Genomic DNA, 21,665 nt, shown 5'->3' on the forward strand with positions numbered 1-21,665 from the left:
AACGAGATTAAACGGTACCCTTCGACTCGTTCCTGTTTTAATTTTTTATTCTCTCAATTCGAAATTTTTTCTTTCCATAGTAAAGGGTCACGTTTTAACTCTCCTGTCGACAAATAGATATGTAGATTGCGGAGAGTTTTAAACAATAGTTAGGTAACACACCATCGGAAATTCAAACGGGGATCATCGGGGTGTTGAAGAAGCTGAATCGAAAAAATGAGTAGATATTTGTTACATATGTAGGTATTTAACACTCTCGAAGCCCTTTAAAACTATATGCCACATAAATTTCACAAATTTTTGAACTTTTTACCTCCGTGGAATTATTTAAAATGGTACTTCCGGTTATTATATAGGTGAATCGGCCCTCGACTCAAATTTTGAAAATATTCACAGAGTATCTTTGAGGCACCAAAAAAAAAAAAAAAAATTGAGTGGAAAAAATTTCACCTGAACCTCGTCTCCTCATTCCCATGCGAAAAAAACGTATTTTTCACACAACTATAATATCTACTTATTATCATGTTGGCCAAATATTTTGAAACGTCTATGGTGTACAGATAGTCGGGGAGCCTGCTTATGGATCTATTGCACCCCCCCCACCGTCGATTCTCCGGTACAACTTTTTTCTTAAAGGGGGAGTCCTAAGGAACATTTCTAGCCCTTGTACTCAAAAAAAAAGTGGCCCTACTTATAAAATGGTGGCCATTTTGATTGGCAGGTCAGCCGAAATTGCAGATTTTGCGTTCCAACATAGGACTTGCATGAAATTTTTTAAAACGTACCAAGGTAGATCGAAAGATCAGGCAAAAATTTATCACCTGTCAAAATTTCATGTGCTAAAGTGCGTTTTTCGATTTTTGGTGAATTTTTAAAAATCAAAAGGCCAAAAATGAGGGAAAAATCAAAATTTCACCTAATTGACCAAGAAAGCTGAAATTTCGGATATACCTTATTTTCGACACACCAAATCGATTGGAAACTGTTTCAAACCGTTTTGAGCAGTTCTGGAGCATCCAGCAGATTTTTGAAACTCGAAATTCTCACAAAATTTCATGAAATAAAGTTGGAAAGCCGAAATTCATTCTGCAAACTAATTTCAATAAGCTACGAAGTCGACCGCAGGTGGATTTCAAGTCGTTTTGGACCTTCCAGCGACTTTTTGAAAATTACCGGAGCCTCCAGCAGATTTTTGAAACTTTAAATTTTCACAAAATTTCATCAAATGGAGACAGAAAGTTGAAATTCATTCTGCAAACTAATTTCAATAAGCTACGAAGTCGACTGCTGGTGGATTTCAAGTCAGTTTTGGAGCCCCCAGCAACTTTTTGAAAGAACGTATTGCGTTTTTTGGAAAATTGAAATTTCCAAAAAGTAGCTGGAAGCTATAAAACCATTTGAAACCACCATGTGGTCGACTTCATATGAGAGGGCGCATACGAAAAGGGACCATACGACCAAAAAAAAAAAAAAAAAAAAAAGTTTCCTGAAATTGTTGCAGGAACACTTTGAAGAGTTCCTACAACAATTTCAGGGAACTTTTTTTTTTTTTTGATCATTTGGACCCTTTTCGTATGCGCCCTCACATATTCCTATTGAAATTAGTTTGCGAAGTAAATTTCAGCTTGCCAACTCTATTTGGTAAAATGTTGCGGGAATTTCAAGTTTCAAAAATCTACTAGAGGCTCCAGTAATTTTCAAAAAGTTTGAAGCTCTTTATTGTTGAATAGAAAATTCATACAGAAATATGAATGGAGGGGGAGGGAGTGAGGAATCAACAAAAGATTCTGAAATCAACTACATATTAAAAATATTTCCTATATTTGGTTAGTTTTTTGGATTTTTACCCCGACTAACCATTTGAAAAAATTTGAAAAAACACCAAAAATATATAGTATGGTTTACAGTCTCGCTTTCAGTTCCGGAGCAACAGCAGTTTTAAATATTCTTTTGGGCTTTTTTAGCTCAAGAACAGTGCAAAAAAAAATTGAAAAAAATTTCACGAATTGGCCCCCCGTCCTTCTGTACACCACAGAGATTCCAAAATGATTGACCGACATGATGAAGAACATGAATTTTTCGAGTGAAAAATACGTGTTTTCGCATCGGGAGAGGAGAGGAGAGGAGGGTTGGGTAAAAATTTTTCAGCTCTAAAATCATTTTTTCGTGCTCAAAAGGTACCCTGTGAATATTTTCAAAAAATGAGTCAAGGGCTGATTCATTTTTGTAACCTGTTAGAATCACTCTTTCTCAGCTGTAATTTTGCAATAAATATCCTTAAAATGTGATAAGGAATTCTCGACATATTTGGAAGGTTTCCTCCTCTCGCCTCCCCCCCCCCCATTATTTCAAATTTCAAGACCCATTAGGCTTGGGCCATCCAGTAGAATAAAAAGTTTGAGTGAAGAGATAGGCATCATAATTCTCATTTTTTTTACACCATTCCGATCAACTTACTTATAATTTTTTAGGTTTGGTGAAATTTTATAGGTACCTATGATCTCGGCTTACAAAATCTTTTTACAAACTTTCATAATGAAAAATTCAATCGTCACTCTTGGGCACATCAACTGCAGCAGTGCAGTGTATAATACCTCACTGAGACGACTCGATGCTCGAGTGTAAAATCAAAATCGAGAGAAAAAATACGCGAGGAAATATGGAAATCGTGCCGTTTTGAAATGCACCCCGCAACCACAATATACATCTTGACATATTACCACATCGATCCGATCCTTTGAGAATGAACAAAAAACCACAACGTCACTTCTAAAGACTAAGAGTAGGTATAGGTATCCTGTAAAATGTAAATTTTCTACGTCTAAAATACGAGTAGGTATCAGCTGCTGCTGCACGTTGTAGAAATGTACCGAACGAAAATTTCTTATTAATAAGCCATTTGATTTTACAAGAATCGTCGTATGTATAACCTTATTTGGTAACAACATGGTACGAACAAATTCTAGCGAAATTAAATATTCATAATTTAAAATATGAATACGATTCATCTCGAGTAGGTACCTCGTTGGTATACGACGAAGACACGAATAAAATTTGATTCGCATAATATTCCTCCGCAAGCCGGAATATTGTACCTCTCGAGCAATTTATCAAGCAACTAATTAGTTCGTATTATACACAACTTGACGGTAAAATGTCACCGGTAGGTAGCAGGTACCCGTGGGGCGTAACTACCATATATGCGTAGGTATACCTACTACGAGTAGGTATTAAGTTTAGGTAACCATGCAACGTGACAACGACACCAAAATGAGGAAAGAATTTGAATTTATTCGCACATCTCGCACATACATAGAAGATGTAGGACTAGGTACGTACAAGAAGCACACACGCCATATACGACTACCATACACTATAGATATAGAGGTACAAAGGTTATAGAAATACGCCAGCTATGGCGTGAAGAGCAGAGTGAAATACACATAAACGAAAATCATATGCAAATTGTCAGTCTAAGGTATCAATAGATGAAAGTATAAAAGCGAAAGGGATCGCCTTTAAAAGATGCTATCAGTTATTCTGTGTGATGTTGATGTTCTAAGAGGGTGCTCAAAAGCAACGATATTCTGTTTATGTATCGCATCTGACATATTTTGTTAAAATTGTGACATGATGGTTATTATAGTAAATCCCAAGGCGTACTATAAACCCTGCCCTTATCGTTTCATCCGCATTAACGTGCCATTATTCAATCGAGTATCGCGTACTGTGAAAGTACCTACCATGTATACAAACATACGAGATACCATGTACGATGTACGATGTACGCAGACAACCACCTCACCCTACCATACCACACCCTATCAACTCACTATGAATGTATGTATTTGTGTACTTTTTTCTATGCTTTAAAACTTTAATTGCTGTCAAAATATAGAAACTGATTTCAGGTATATATTTTTTCGATAATACTGTAACAGGTATTTTTGTATGTAACCCATCCGCAATTTAAAATACATCGTTCATACGTATGTACCTATATCATACTGGCCACAATACTGAATATTACGCGTTAAAAAAAATTGACAATCTACTCGCAAAAATGTGTAATTTCAACTTTTCTGCACACCTTGGGGCAAAATAATAAAAATAGAAGGAATTTCACAACCTCTTTTGTACCTTATGAGTGGTACATGGATCTACCTATTATTTTGAGAAAAGAAATTCAGTACCTATCTACGATTACGAAATAGTTCCAAAATTTACAAGGCTTAAAAAAAAGTTGATTTTTGAATTTTTGAAAATTTAATTTCTTACTATATACCTACCTACCTACTTAGAGGGGTTAAAAAACGACGAGTGTTTTAGGGACAATTTCAAACTTTTTCATGAAATAAAAATGTTCTCGAGCAACGTGAATCAATGTGAATAATTCCTTCAATCCAATTTTCATATGTCAACAATTACTAGTTTCATGGCATTCTGGAGCTTCCAACGATTTTTTAAATTTCTCCAGAAATTTCAAATTTCTCTCGAGAAGTCAAAAATAAACTTTGGAACCTCTGACTTGGACCATTTTGAGTCGTCAAGTCGAAATTTCAGAAGTGGTAGTCCAAAATTAAACTTTTCATCAAAATGTGAATTCCAAAAAATGTGAAAAAATAAATCTTCGCGAAGATGGTATAGGACGAGCATTTTTGACTTTTTTGGAGCCTTTGTCAGAAAGTTTTTAAATTTCTCCAGAAATTTTAGATCGTTCTTGGGGGGGAGGAGAGGCTTAAAATAGACTTTAGGACCTGTAACTTTGATCGATGCTCATTGAGAATCCTCTCGACCATTTTAGGTGATTACAGTGAAACAGCGAAATCACAGGAGTGCCAGATCAAAAAAACTTGACCAATTTGTAAATGTATTCTTTTTAAAAAAAGGAAAAAAGAAATTTTTGAAACAGGTATGCAACAAAAACGGTCGAGAGGGTACCTACTATGCACCGAACAGAGTTATACATGCCGAAGTTCATTTTATGGCCCTTCCAGCAGGTGATTTGGAATTTTTGAAGAATTTTAAGAAATTATTGGAGAATCTCCAGAATGACCCAAAACCAAGCTGTTGAGTGTTGATGTATAAGGGAGTAGAATTTCACTTTGATCGATAAAATTTATATTTTATGAAAAAAAGTTTGAAAATCACCCTTGAATTTTTGAAATTTTCTAAAATCCTCCAAAAAATCCATAAAATGAGCTTTAGGACCTGAAATTTTGGTTACGGAATCGGTTTCACTTTAACCATTTGTTTGACTGAAAAATTGAAGTAGGTAAGTACCAAGTACCTCAATCATACTCGTATATGGGATATCAGGATTTTGAGACCAAATGGAAGAATAGGGTAAAGTCGCCAGTAGTTGAACAGATTTTTGATACTTTTTGATAAAAAACAATCTATAGCTCAAGTTGATATTTTTTTGAAAACTTTGGTAAGTACATCTAAAAGAACACAGTTTTCCTTACATTTTGGTTTGTGTTTCACATTCGTAAGTGGATTTTTGAGATTTTTATGATCATTTCAAAAAGTGTCCAAAAAACCCCAGTAATTGACACGACATTCCAATAATTGACACCCCAGTAGTTGACAAAGTATTTTACAATTTTCATCCAAAAATTTTCAACATTTTGAGGTTGTTATTATACCATTTGAAAGCTAATGCGATACACTTTCTTTCTAACTGCTTTTGATTGAATCAGAATCACATTTTCAAGAATGTGAAAAATTTCAATAATTTACGCCATATAAATAGATGTAATTTCTAATTCACTTTACAGCACTTATAGCTTCTTGAATATTCATCTCGTACTTTAATCAGACTATTTTGAATAAATCGGTAAAATAATGGTGAAAAAACATTAGAAAATACATCTTTTTATATGGTGTCAATTATTGGAATTTTTCATTTTTTAGCGCCAGTAATTGACACCCGGCTTATCGAGCATGAAAATGTGATTATGAATCAATCAAAAGTAGTTAGAAAGAAAGTGTATCTCATTAGCTTTCAAATGGTATAATAACCATCTCAAAAAGTTCAAAATTGTTGGATATAGAAAAATAATTGTAAAACACTTACCATTAAAATTCAGCAAAAAAAATTCGCAAAATTTTCGTGGTGAAAATAAAAGTTGATAAAACGCAAAAAGTATGACTGATAATCATCACCTAACTCACGGCCAATAATAAGCGAGGTATGAATTAATTTTTAGTGCAATCAGTGTTTTCAATAATCACACAGGGACACCAAAATGGCGATTTTTGTGACGTAAGTGTCAACTACTGGATCATGTCAACTACTGGTGACTTTACCCTAAATAGAAAAAGGGGACGATGTTAAATGCAGTGAAAACGTTGAAAATTTGGTATTATGTATTTCAATAATTTTAGACATTTTGGCATCGTGCTTACGTCTTCGGGTCGACTCGAAAAACAAGCTTCAAAAAATTATTTTAAACTCAAGAAGCCAATTTTCAGGGATTTCTGTGCACCAATATTTTTTAAAAAGATTTTGTCCAATTTGAAAATCATTTTGATCAGCAGGGAAGGAATTGCGAGTGTAGAAAACCGATTATTTTTGGAAATTTTGTTAAAAATCGACAACTTTTTATAATTTTTGACAGAAAGTAAGACTTCGACAATACACATCACCAAAAATCAGGACTATTCTAAAATTATTGGCTAAAAAGTGATACTTTTTGACAATTTCTGGCAAATGAAGGCTTTTGGATAACTTTTGAAAAAAAAAATCAAAAATGAAAAATTTGACGATTTTAACAAACAGGACATTTTTGAGAATTTTTTGGGGAAAAATACCTACTTACTTACATTTTTTTCTATGTAATTTTTGGCAATTTTAGGTTAAAAAAAAGCGAGGCTTTTCAATTTCTGAAAACTAGAATTTTTCTACTTTTTTACAATTTTTGAAAATGGGAGACTTTTTGTTCAATTTTGGGATTAAAAAGGTGAGACTTTTGTTTTTTTTTTTTTAAGGAAAAAATATTGTTTTGTGAATTTTTGAGAAAAAAAAATAACTTCAGAAACCAAAATCGTAGAAACATTATACAAAAATCAAGCAAATTTAGTAATTAAAAGTAACGAAAGATGAGTCCTGTTTGCGTCTTTTTCATGATCTCAAATTTTTTTGCGATACTTAAAAAATATTGAAACTTGTTTTGAACATTCAAATTTTCTTCTTCAACCGTTCAAAGTTTCTCATAACCAAATAAGAGCATTTAATTAAATTTGTAAAGTAAAGACTCGCGATTTAGGCAAATTTTTATGATTTTTGAAAAATTTGGGGTACCTTTCGCATCATTTTGAGAATGTACTACACAAGCTATATGTCTATCTGAGGATTCAGAGTTATTCAACATCTTTAAGATTTTTTTTTTTTTTTTTAAAACGCAATTAATTCATTTTTCCGCATCAAAAAAACATACAATCATAATTATCTACTCTGATAAAAATATTGAGTTTGAAAAAATAGAAAATCCAAGTTATCAATCGTGGAATAAATTGATGAATTTGGTCTGAATTCAGGTTGAGGCCATCCGATGCAAAAAAACTCGAATTTTCAGAAACAACATTTGCTTGAACTCTGAATCTGATTGTGAGATTAATTCACCTTTGTTGAGCAGCAATGGTATATGTACTTTGGAATAGTAACTTGAAAAAAGGGGTAGTCAACCAGAAATTAAGTTTTCAATGACGATAAAATCGATAAATACTACGTCCGTATAATCAATATGTACGAGTAGGTAAGTATACAAACATTAATTGTAAACAATTCTCGAAAAGATCTCGTCTCCTAACAATCACGTCTCTTATTACTCGTATACATCTACAATCTACATGACTGAGGTACGAATGTGTTTGGAAATCATTCGCAAGAACCCCCCGAAGCTAAAATCGACGCGACGTTCCCCCCTGGTATTTTTTTTACGCTTTACGCTTTTCGTTTCACGCTGACGAATAAAACGACGCCAAATATAACCTCCCTTAAACCCATTGTTATGGTACGGGTACGAGTACGAAATGCTTGAAACGACCAAATTCGTCCCGACTGAAGATTTGATTACGGTTCATATTTTGGAACTACGACGACGACGACGTGCAGGTAGAGGTACGTATATTTTAAAGAGAGAAGATGGAATTCTTCATCTAGGTAATTAGCATTTAAACGGAGATTAAATCATTTCCGATATTATGCGCGCGTCGGCGTCGGATAAAAAGGCAAAGGCGAATAGTGCATGGAAAAGAATCGCAGAAATCTAATCGTTCGGCAAGAATGGCCGCGGTGGGTGGAACGGACGCATGCGCCGGTCGCGTCGAGACGCCACTCAAGCCACCCCTTCAAAAGGACCACCCCAGCTTTCGGTCGAGTAATAATAGCATCATTGTTTCGCGTATACCTGAGTTTACCAAGTGCTGTTTTCGGTGCCCCGAGTGGATATGGTATTGGACTATGGGTATCGTAAATTTATAACCCAAAAAATTCGATAATCGTACGAGTAAATAGTAAATATTAAAATTAATAATCGATAAATAAATACCTACAAATGTGCAAATCGTTCGGTATAATATGATCGTATATTATGTAAAAGTTTAATAAAATGGATTTTTCCAATACCTTATTGCGATTATATTTTAATTCTGTCGTTGTTGTTGTTATTGTTGTTGTTTCGTCGATACCTATCAAGATGCCAGTGTCGTCCGAATTTAGTTTCGTATTAAAATAAACCAGTTTCGCGTACTTATATATTATTTTTGTAATTTGCTCGCACACACACTCACGCACACACAATCAAAATGATGTACAATCCGGAAAAAATGATGTCCAGTAAAGGTCCTCTACCAATTAGTGGACCAGGAGGACCTTGCTTTCCTTCCAGATATTCGCCAACATACAGGACAGCCGATTCGGTCAGACGATGTATGCCTAATCACACTGTAAGTACTCGTACCTACTTATTTATCACATTTTCTGTCTAATTTTGCTATACTATTCCTACTGGCGTATTGTTGTTCAATATCCTGATTAGATGATTAGGTATATCTATACATTTTGGTTTGAATTGGATACCTACTTGGTTTGGTACTGTACTAAGTAGGTATGTCAGCAATGAGATTGCTCTGTTTTCTCGATCCTTTTCCTTCATTCTCTATAAAGTTGACCCAACATTGATTTGTACACCCAAAAGCTCAACGTTGGGGTCACTTTGCACAAAATACCAAGGGATTAACCCATAAATATTGTACCACAAGTTGCCCAAAATTCATATTCTTCATCGTAAATCACAGTAAATGGGATTCAAACCGCCAAACGACAGCATTTGAAATTGAAAAATGGTTAGATATTCGCTCATACTCGCATCGTCTGTCTTTACGATGGCGTTTTTTCTATTCTTTGACGTCATATCGATATTGACATCGATCTGTGTAATTATACTGGCGAATCGAGTCTCATCAACGAAAAAATACTCCGACTCCGACTCTGAGGAAATTACCAAGTACGTAGGTACGTAGGTACCACGTAGATGGAATTTTCGATGGTATATTTTATTCAAAAATCATAGCAATTCGAATCCTACATATTATCGTAGGTATAGTCGAGGTACAGTCCAAGTACGAGTACAATAATTTGAAAAACTTAATTCATGACCAAAGTTGTAAAATAATTGTCGTCCAGCATGCTACACATCGAGGGGCGTTGCACAAAAAGTCGACATGTCACGAAAATCCTAGGCTCGATTCTTCGTGTACAACCAGCTAATACTTTTTTCCATTCTACTATACCTATGCTGGTGCTTCATAATCATCATCTTCTCCTACACTATAGTTCTTATATATTGATTAAAAGGCAGGTTAATTCGAGCAACATAACGTAGGTTTTATGCAATTTTTTTCCCTCAGCCGTGTCGTGTACTTACCTATTCTACTTACTCGTATATTCTCGTGATGGTCATCAAGTATTTATGGTATGAAACGGCAATAGTGATAAGATTGAGATTAAAGGCAACATAATCGTCGTAAATGAATGTTCAGGTCTGAACATTATGTGACTGAAATGTTAAAGGTTTCCTAGTTTTTTCATTTACTCGCTACCGAGCACTTTGATCCGCTACATGCTTATATTATTTCGAGTTAATGGAATGTCACAAAGTGTTTATCCCTTTCAGGGGCCCTGTACGTCTTTTTTACCAGTTTGTTGTTCAGTTACACCGTACACCGTACACATACACATAGCATACTCCTCTGGTTAATTCTTTGAAGTTTCACGAGTGCGAGCATTTCTAAGTATATCATGTGTATAGACATAGTTGTGTCAGTAAAAGGTCTACCTGTATTTACTTGCTGTGCTCAGAATCATACCATATATAAGGGAAAACTTGAGAGTGAAATGATTTAATACTTAAAGAATTTAATTATTCGCAAAATTTTTTCATCGAGATGCAAACTTTCATAAATCTAAACTAACACTCGTCTCCCTGAAACAAACTTCTCAAAAATTTTTAAACTCATAATCGCTAACAAGTGAACTTTTGTTGTAATTTTTTCAGTACAGTCATATCTAGACTCTGAATTTGAATGCCCCCCCCCCCCATTTGTGGGACTTACGAGGAAGACTGCAGCAAAAATTTCAACTTGCCAATTGTATAAAATCCAAAATTTTACAGATTTTGAAATTTCTAAAATGGAGTAGGAATTTCATGTCAACTTTGCGACCTAAAATTTCAAAGATTCGATCAGGCAGCAAAAACTTGGCAAAGTTAAAAGTTGGGCCTCGAAATGGTATTCCTAAAATGAATAAGTAAGTAGATATGATCATTCTAGAAAAAAAAAATGAAAATATTGTGAAAGTTGTAATTTAGCGAATTCCCTGGTTTTACGCTCTTTTAATGGGCTCCTGCTAATTTTCAGATGTTCCAGTCTTAGAAAATTGTCATAAAAAGATCAACATGAAATTCAGTATGTTTTCAAAATTTCAATATCTACAAAAAAATTAAAAAATCTGTTAGAAGCTCAAACCTCAAAACAGGCTTGTAAACACAACAGAACTTAAAAAATGACGTACAGAGAAATGACAGCTTTCTGTCTCAATATTATCAAAATTGAGGTTTTTTTTCATGGAAATTGGGCAAACTTTGAATTTTTAATCACCAAAAACTTAGAAATGATTGAAATTTTATGGTGGATTTTTCGTTTTGTTCACTGAATGAAATATTTTCCTTTTCCTGCATTAGAGAGCTATACAGGATATTACTCTAAGTAAGGTGATTATTAAAGGCGAATGTTGCTTCGGGTGAATAAAAATTATTCAATAATAAGGTTGGTACTTGACCTAAAACTCTTCCAGCAGTACGTCTACAGTCTACGCAGGTAAAGCAGGCATTTGGTTCACCCAAATATTTATATAGCAAATGTTAATCGTTTGGAAAAAAAAATAAATGAATAATTTTACGATAGGTACGTTCTGATTAAGTATACTAATTTATTAATACCTACATTTGAACAAGTTCTTTCGACGTCAAGTTAACTTTTCATGACGTCTACTAAAAATAAAACAAGAGCAACGAACGCCTACCTCAACTTACGACCATAATTTATTTTCTCAATTTTTTGCAATGGGAAATCAGTTCATTTAAAAATTGATCACTCAACTTATTCACATTCATTTTCTAAGCGAAAAAAAAAATCAAAACTGGGTTACCTACTTTACTCCTACTTAAATTTTTTTTGAGCTCGTGCAATGAAATATTAAATACTTAGGTAGGTAGAGGTACTCCCATGTTTTCAATTTTCAACTCGAAATATAGGTACGTATTTTTTGTTAAGTACAGCAAAATGCATTAAATCACTTAATTCGAGATGCACTGAACATTGAAAAAATTGAACAAGCTTCAATTAAAGGACCCACTCAGCCCAAATTTTTCCATTCATCTACCATCCTATAAAATGTTCAATCATTCTTTCCCCATAAAAAATGCCAGCATTTGAAATATTTTCAAAAATTCTATATCTTAAGGTAGAGTGGGGTAATTGCAAAAACGGGGTAATTGCAAAATTGTGACCCCATGCAAACAAATATCAATTTTCTGGTTGTGCCAACTAGGGGGTGTCGAAGCAACGACCTTTACCGACATATTCTCCTGGTCACACCTCGCGGGGTTCAGATTGTCGCTCAGTAGCAAAGACTTTTATCAAAGCATGTTGAAACCACTCATAAGTAAAGTGAGAGGTGTTTTTTTAAAAAATGCATGTGAAATAGAAAAAACTGTCGATTTATCTGGAATTTTCGCGATTTAGGGTCATGAAGGAATAAAGTTTAAGGTAAGATATCGCAATTTGAATTTTTTTTTTATTTTGGCCGTAAATTGCGTTTTTGCAATTACCCCAGAAAAAATCGACTCGGGGTAATTGCAAAAACGATTTTTTTTTTAATTTTTGCACTTACCACAAATATTTTTTTGCTCCAAATAACTTGAAAATGGTTCAAAATAACAAAAAAAATAAACTTCCACGGTCACATGATGAGTTACACGTTAGAGGAGTGATTAACAGTTTTACTGAATTTTTAAATTATTGCTCCTTTTTGATGTTCTACTGATATATTTGACGAAAAATGTATTTCTATGACGAGTTTTTTACATAAAAAACATAAGAAATGACCAACAGTTGATTTTTTGTTCATTTTAGCGAGTTTTAAAAAAAATAATTTTTCAACATTTTTTCACTCCCCTAAAATTTTTTTTGGGAAGTGGAAAACTTATCGAATTTTTCACCGAATCAAGACTACGAATACATCAAAAGTTAGCAAATGACTCGTAGAATACAGTGAGTGTGTTGAAAATGCAAAAAAATGCAAAAATAAAAAAATATTGCCCACTTTTGCATTTACCCTAACACGGGGTAAATGCAAAGGTCGATTTTCAAATTTTCAAATTGCAATTTTCTCCACGATTTGTGAACCAAATTGTACCAAAATTTTACCATTGATAGAGGACCCCCTGAAGTATTATGTGGTACAAATTTCAGCTTCATCCGTGCAATAGTCTTCTCACAGCGCCCTCTCAAAGTGTCACTAATCAAAAAGTGCTTTGCAATTACCCCACTCTACCTTAATACTTTTTAGCAATTTTTTATGTATTTCTCCTTTTTAGCAACAAAATAATCCACTATAATGTTGTTTTTTTTTGTTTTCAAACGATGTAATTTTTGCATTCAACATTTTTTTAAAAATCAAGGCAACATGCGTTTGCTCAAACGGAGCCAAGACACAGAATTTTTGAAAAATTGGATAAATCGAACATCAATAACAGAGATGATTCGAGCTAATTTCCACCCTTTTTTTAAGGAGGTGGGTCATTTCCATCATTTTCAGCCAAGTTCACTGAACGAGTTCGAATGTTGAGCATTTCAGAAAAAAATGAATGAATTTTTACCAACTTACGTATTTTGAAACAAAAATACGTATTAAATCCGTGAATTTTGGAATTTAATTTTCCAATCGTAGGAGTCTTTACTTCTATTTTCTCAGAATTACTGTTGATTTTCGGTAAATTACTGGCAATATTCTGTAAATCATAGGTATTTTCTGTAAATTACTGGTCATTTTTCAGCACTTCACCAGTAATTTTTGTTAAATCATGATAATTTTTTAGTAAATTTCAGGTAACTTTGAGTAAACTGCAGGTAATTGTATTCACGAGTTTGAATTCTTAAAAAACTGCAGGAATTGTATTTTTTTTTCAATTTTGCGGGACTTTGCTCGAGCAAGGGGAATGATTTGTCGGGTATCTCAATTTTCGTAGGTGCCTGCAAAAGCCTATAAGTAATCAAAGAAGAACGTATATACTTGCACTGAAAAGTACATCGAACTTGTTCCAATCAGATTTGAAATTCAACTCGAAAGGTGTCAAGGCAACAAAAGCTCACGCTACTATAAGAGCAACCTTAACAAGAACACCGAGCACTATATTGAAAGATTCGCAGGCAGGAGCCACCGCTGGCCACTACTAAAAGCTGTCACAAAAGATAGCGAATTCACCTAAATTACGCGTTGCCATTGCTTGCAGTCTAGGTATAGGTTTAGGTACCTTGGTATGGCTATAGCAATAGCTACCTATATCGAATGATACCTATTTTAAATAGCAACTCGCCGTGAACATGATGTATTTATCGATTTCTAACAAACATAAACAGGAGCAGCAAGCCCAGGGTGTATGGTTATAGGGTACGTGAACGGGACCGTGCTGTATGTATGTATTTCGGCAGTCGCTGATTGAAAAGTTTTCTTTCACGAAGGCCGATGCCGATGCCGATGTAAATATACTTCGGAAAACGTGTTTACATAGTTTAGCCGGCATTGGCATCGACATCGGCATCAGCATCGGCATTTGTACGCCTTTGCTTCGCCTTTATCCCCACCACGTGCAGTTGGCTACGTTTAAAACGAAACTACACCTTACCTTCTCCTACTTAAGTAAGCAAGAAAACTTTTTCTTCTAGTTTTAGTCAAAATTTTGCCGCTTGTCGTTGACTAAAACTCAATCCTAAATACTGTAACAGTTTGCTTTGTACAACTCGGTCCCTGAGGGGTAAACTTTACGCTAGTCGCTAACCCAAACTTACTTTCGATACAGACGTACAAATAATCTCTGTACCGAATTTTCTTTTAAAATATTCAACATTTTCAAAACGTTTTTCCGCGTGATTGTAAAACTTACACCAAGATTTCCTACGCTGAAAAAAAACCACTGTTTTCAGTTTAGTAAACAATTATAAATTAATGAAAGTTTACGAATACACGTAATATTTGTATAGAAGCTAGTATCCGCGCGCTTCGACTAAAAAAAAAAAAAGAAAAAGATAAAAAATGCACGCTTCATAAAAAACCATAATAGGTATCCCAGCTGTGTACTTATTAACTTGGCTATAGCATTTACATACCTAATACAAATACACGTAGGTAATACTTAGGTATAGCCAACTAGGTAATACCACGACTGCGAGTAATAACTACACGTGATGAAAATAAATACCTTGGAATGTAAAAAAATCCAATTCTCACATTCAAGATATGGAACCTTCCTTCGTAAATGCAGAAATTGAACGCAAACAAAAATCAAAAAGAAGCTATGGAACGAAAATGGCGGAGAGACCACCCAATGAGCGCCGACCTAAGTTATAAATCCTGTAAAGTTCATTTTTGGGCTTTCCAGCACGATTTGAAATTTCTGCAGTAAATTAAAAATCACCAAAGGCTTCAGAATAACATAAAACTGGTAATTGAGTACCTTAGAGTCAAACCCAGAATTCTCCAAATTTTTCAAAAATGAGGTTATGATCGTTTTGGGTACAGTTAGTAGGTACGCATCGATTGCCATTCTCCGTTTTTACCTATCTGACACAATGACGCAGTCAGGGGGGTCCAAAGTACTGGGTCAGAGTTCAAATTCCGAAAAATGTCCAAAATTTTCAGAAACGAGATTGTGGTCGTTTTGGGTACAGTTAGTAGGTACGCATCAATTGCCATTCAACAGTTTACCCCATTCGATACCATGATGGTTAGGGGATCCAAAGTACCGGATTCGAGTCAAACTTTGAAAAAAATATTTCAAAAAAAAAATTTTTTTTATTCTAGTCGACTATAAACAACCTTGAGATACTTTCAACGGACTTGAATCTAGAATTATCCCTCATTTTATCATGCATTTTCGTGTATTTTCGATATTTTTTACAGACTTGGAGTCAAAACCAGAATTCTCCAAAATGGTATCGTGAATTACTGCTATGGAAAGACTTGAAAAATTTTTTTTTTTTTGTCAATTCGATTGTTACCCGAAGCACTATATATAGGCGAGATCAGAAACCTGCTACTACTGATTCCCACCTTTCATCAGTTTTTTGCGTTTTTCTCAAAATGGTGAAAAGTGGAGAATTCTGGGTTTGACTCTAAGGTACTCAATTGTGGACGTATGGGAGTTGAATCGAAGGGATTATTTACATTGGTTCACTTCACTTTGCTCAAAAAAAAAAAAACAAAAACAAATTCATGAAAAGGTTTGGAAATTGCACTAAAAATGTGTTCTTTTAAAATTTTCAAAAATTTAAAAACCTTGCCCCAGCAGCTAGAAAGTTGATGGGACTTGAGAAAATATTTTCTTCGAAATTGTTGAATATTTTTTTGAAAAGCCCTCTCAAGTATTTATTGTTCATTAGGGTGGATCGTGAAAAAAATATCAAGGGATTTTGACCAAAGTAGAGACCTTAATTTTGAGGTGAAAGTTACTCAGAAATGTTTTCAGCTCTAGAGGTGCCTTTAGTGCGGTGATAAAAATCCTCAAAAAGGGAACATTTTTTGGGTATTGTAGCAAATTTCAAAAAAAATCGAAGAAAATTTGATAAGCTTTTGGATTTTTTGAAATTGGCAATAATGACCAAAAAATTGGCACCGCGTTCTTTTTCCAAAACTTTCTAGGTTTCAGAAATGATATATGCCTATGTTTTGGCTAAATTAATGCAAAATATTTGAGAAGAAACACTGCTTGAAACACAAACTACCCAAAAAAGCAATTTTAAAATTTTCAATTGCTCAATAGAACCTTTTTTTTCGGCTCATCATAGTAACGCACCTTGTTTTATTTTCAATCGTTAACTATGGATCATCAGTCATCACCATTCTTCTTATTCACAACTTAACTTTAACAACATAAATATAACAATCTTCTTATAACTTGAAACTAAAAAGGTAACTTCTGTCTGGTAGTTGGCAGCTCGGTTTCCTCCTTGTCCACTCTGCTACCGGCATCCTCTTCACTGGTATTTGATTTGACTAGATTGGTAGTGTTGACTGGTTTGGTGGTTTGGCAAGCTCGGCTTCCTCTTTATCCACTCTGCTGCTGGTGACTTCTTCAGCTTCAGTGATTCTCAACGATGGCAAGCTTGGCATCCTCTTCTTCTGCTTTGCTGCTGGGATCTTCTTTGATGGTGCGTCTTGATTGCAAGTCAGGGGTAGCATCACTGGCCTAAGCACCTATAGACACTATGTGTCCTTGATAGGCCAGATCTCACTACTAGCTAGCTCCTACTGCGTTAGGATGCTTGATCATGCAGCATTGCTTTCACTTTGCTGGCGTGTCTTCGCGGTTAATGCTTCGCTCGAGAAGACTGAGACTGGTCTCCCTGCTGTCCAAGCTGTTTGGCAGTTCACAGGGCCATTCGTCCAACATCAGGGCCTGCTTGAGCCGGTCTCAAACTTTGTTGTGTCTAGGACACCTCCACACGATGTGAGGAGTATCTTCAGCTTCTCTGGTGTCGCATCTCAAGCAACTAGGGGAGTCCCTCTTCTTAGGCTTTGTTCCCCATGCTCCATCAGCAACTGCGTCAGTCCATTATGAAGTCTATCCCTGACGTTGAGTAGGTATACATTGTTTCATCTTATGTGCTTCAGAGTCTGTCCAGTCCGCCTGCCACTTGTCAATTGCTAGGTTTAGAGATGTGCACTTTTCAGAAAAGTAATTTTGGTGAAATGAAAAGTAAAAAGTTCATTGAAAAGTGTGAAAAGTTGTGAAAAGTGTGAAAAGTAAATTGTGTGAGTCGCACTTTAAAGCTCTCTGCAAGAGCTTCAAATTGATGTATTTTTTGCCTATCTAAAACACACAAAAAAACAAAATCATTTTTTCCATCTAATTAATCGTATATAGTGGTAGTTTTGAGCCTGTCTAGAGCCTTCAACATTTTTGGGTTTTTCAGGTTTGAAAAAAATGTAGTGAAAAATATCAAAAATGGGTGCTGAATTGCGAAGGTGGAGGAGTGGAGAGAGTGAAACTTGATATTTGACTTCATCAATGAGGTCAGTGATCTCTGATGAGTAAATTGATTGGTCACTCGCTTTTTTTTTTTAGTGAAAACTGAAAAGTGAAGTGAAAATTAGGAACTTTTCTTTTCAACTTTTCATTGAAAGAAAAGTACTTTTCACTTTTCAGACTGCACATCTCTAGCTAGGTTGAGTAAGTACTCTTTTCGCTTTTTCTTAATGGCCTCAAAAAAAGTCTTGAATGTTGATAGAAATAGCCTAGGTCGACGCAGAACCTCAAATACCTATACCAAGAATCTATTAGAACAGGTCCAGTTTTCCTAAAATAGTTTACTAAAACACCTCAATTTTTCCAAAAATGTCCCCTTCTTGAGAACCTATATTTCTCTTCAGGGGTACCCTCGGAGCTAGAATTTTTTCCGAGTAATTTTCAACTTAAAAATCAAAATGAAGGTTTCCATTGAATTTGATCAAAATCCTTCTACAAATATAATACCTATATTTTTTCACAAACCACCCTTATAACCCACATTTTTATCCTTCTGTACTCTTTACCTAATACTTTCTATACAATTCGATTGCATATGCATAAACATACACATAGTTACCGACTTTGTACGCAACCTTACAAGAGAGAGTGAAATTAGTAATAAAATAGAAACAAGTGCATCACACGTATGCACAAAACAAAACGCAGTAAGTATGCACTTGCACTTGTTTCAAACGCACGAATTAGACACGATAGTTTTTGATTGATTTGCGCTCTGACCGCCTCAATCATTTCGTGGGGTTGTATAAATTGGAACAGATGTAAGTAATTATTTACTTTCTAGACCCTAACGCAATTAAAAAGTCAGCAACTAGGGTAGCTCTAGCTGTACGTTGTATGTGTAAGATAGTCTCACCACCCCTACGGGCTTTTTTCGTAAATCTAAATTTAAGTACCTCGTTTTTATTAGTCGAATGAACAACTTCCCCGCAACCGTTTTTCTATATAGCTACAGGTGATAATTAAGCAACGTCTAAATTATTTGGAATTTATCAATGGGGATATCTAAGTGCGGGCGATTATCTGCGCATTTCTAAGCAGCATTACGAAATTTGCTTAATGCATTAGCAGATTATTTTCCCTTATTTATACTCGTATACCGACTCACTTTTGGGATCATTTCAAATAAAAGTCTCGAGCCACGGACGATTTATATCACCCTTTTTGAAAATCTGAAATTTTGAAATGCAACCGAAGGCTCCTGAATGGCTTGAAACCACCTTTAATCGATTCAGTATCTTGAAATTAAAGTAAAGAAGTAAATTTCAGCTTTCCAACTAAATTGGGTAGGTATAATTTTGCGGAAATTTCAACTTTCAAAAATCTACAGGAGGCTCCAGAACTGCTCAAAACGATTTGAAAACGTTTCCAGTCGGTTTGGACGGTTGAAAATAGGGTACAAACCAAATATCTTCGTAGGTAAATTAGGTAAAATTTTGACTCGTTCTCATGTTTGACCCTTTAATTTAAAAAATTGACATTTTTCCTGGTGATGGAGTTTTGTATGGTCTTTCGACTCAACTTATGCACACAAACAAAAACAGCGCAGGAATGTTGAAATTTATCCTCAAAATATCAAATTCCCAAGGTTAAAATATGCGCAGGAGTTTTTTTTTACGTGAAAATAAATCATATACCTCCAACCTCCAATTCATCATATTAACGAAACTTTCAACGATGAATTCAGCATCTTTTAAATCAAGCCAAAAATAAATCGTTGGCGAACTGCGTAGGTACCTAAACCTAAAAAGCTAACGCGATATAAAAAGTTGATTTATAAAAAGAACGGCAACGGCGAAAGTTGGCGATAAAAATGGGGGAAAACGAAACGAAACGATAAAATAAAGATCTTGTCAAAAGTAACCGCAAATCGGTCGTACGAGTGGCATTTCAATGTTGCTTCTTTTAAAACATTGCTTCATAAGTGTATTACGAAGTGATCAGACAAATGGAACGAAGCCGAAGAATGCAATTTCCGCACAACCATGCCGACACAAATAAAGCGAACCACATAAAACTGGAATCGTTCTACAAAATATGGCGAATATTTCGTTTTCGACGCTCCTCTCTCGTTATCTTGATCAAATTGCGCTTCCTGACTGGAATACGTAATATACCAGCTCGTATAATACGAGTTGGTACGAGTATCAGCATAGTATAGGTCTACTAAACCAACCCCTTTACTACACTTTTCACACTCACACTGCAGACTATATAGCACATGGCAACTTTATCTTACGTACACCTATACGTATAACGTTGTGCTACAAAATGAATTCTGCGTACCTCTACCTACCATATTCTACCAATTCTACAAAACCTTACCATGTAACTGGCCATACTATCAATGTCCATTGCTTTTTTTAAAAAATAAGAAAAAAAAGAAAAGGAAAGAAATATTTGACTATAGAGGAGAACCAATTCTTTCTATCGCACCAAAATGGCAGCCAATTTTTATGTAAATAGTGGAAATTAATGTGGTATCAAATCCTCTGGATCCTTCTCAAACATTTTCAAAGAAATCTTGCAAGAACACCTCTTTTTTTTTTTTTTGAAAGACAGATAAGGGGTAAAAGTAACGCGAGCCGGTGTCATTTTGTTTTCCCTCTAATTTAAACGCAGATAGAAATTACTGGAAAATTCGCGAAGAAATCGCTGAATATGAAAATCAAAATTTCCCCCACCTATCACTTCGAATACTCAGTTATCGATTTTTCTCACTAAGCGGTCTTTAAAAAAAATATAAGCTACCTGAATGAAAAATTAAGGATCTCGATGGGTTTTAGATATTCCAACATAGTCAAAAAATCAGTGGCGTAGCCAGGATTTCCTCAAGGAGGGGGCAAAACCAGATTTTTAGGCATGAAAAATTGAAATGAGTAATTTTCTGGAAATCTATTGTGATGTGTGATGATATCATGAAAATGAAGGCAAAATTACTGCTCGAGCGAAACGAGAGTGAAAATTTTTAGAAAAAATGGGTCCAAACAACAAAAAAACGTCCATTTTTGTATGTTTTCTTTCAAATTTTCGCTCGCAAGGGGGGGCATGACCCCCTTCGCCCTCCCTTTGGCTACGCCACTGCAAAAAATTGTATAAGTTGATGAAAAAAAATCAAATAGCCTGTTATAATCTTGGATAAAGACATTTCTGCTTTCATTTTGAATTACGAATTATGATCTTATTTTAATGCCCAATTTAGAACTGGTACTGATCAAATTTTTTTGAACTAAATTTTTTCAAAGTTCTAAAAATGTGGTTCTGAAGCCAATTCTCTTAATCTTCTTTCTGGGTTCATTTCAATCACAAATGAATTTTGGTGCCTTCTTTTGACAAGAGTAGAAAAAGGATATTTTTTAGACCCAAAATTTTTTCAAAAAATTGTCTCAAAGTTCTAAAATAATGCTATTTTGAAGCTACAATTCTGATAACCTTCTTTCTGGATCATATTTCAACCACAAACAAATTTTGGAGCCTTCTTTTGGCAAGAATGAGAAAAAGGGTATCTACCTATTTTTTTTAACCTAAATTTTTGCAATTATAAAATGTGCGATTATTTGGAGCAGCTTCAGCGGAAACTTGCCATTTTGTTGATATTCTTACCTCAATCCTGTTCTAAGGACCACTGGACATAAGTCAGGTACGTATTTTTCAAAATTTTACAATTTTTTTTTTTGCAAAAGTTTAATCAACTAAAAAAAAAGCAACATTAGTCATATATGTCTAAATTATGATTACAAAGTGATAATAATTGAAATATATACCAGAAATGAAATTTTCATAAAATGAAAAATC

At 34.7% G+C, this 21,665-nt stretch overlaps 1 protein-coding gene across 2 annotated transcripts in view; it reads left to right on the plus strand.

The window, feature by feature from the left end:
• Positions 1-8,378: 8,378 nt before the first annotated feature.
• Positions 8,379-21,665, plus strand: part of acj6 (abnormal chemosensory protein 6) — a 44,671-nt gene continuing 31,384 nt past the window's right edge. The window contains exon 1 of one of the 2 annotated variants that reach the window (XM_065366104.1): positions 8,379-8,952. In XM_065366104.1, coding sequence (XP_065222176.1) covers positions 8,812-8,952 — 141 coding nt within the window. In that variant the 5' untranslated portion in view covers positions 8,379-8,811. The remainder of the gene's footprint in view (positions 8,953-21,665) is intronic. The other variant, XM_065366103.1, reaches the window with a different exon arrangement.

This window comes from Planococcus citri, chromosome 5 (genome assembly GCF_950023065.1).
Source record: "Planococcus citri chromosome 5, ihPlaCitr1.1, whole genome shotgun sequence".
In the NCBI taxonomy this organism is placed as follows: domain Eukaryota; kingdom Metazoa; phylum Arthropoda; class Insecta; order Hemiptera; family Pseudococcidae; genus Planococcus; species Planococcus citri.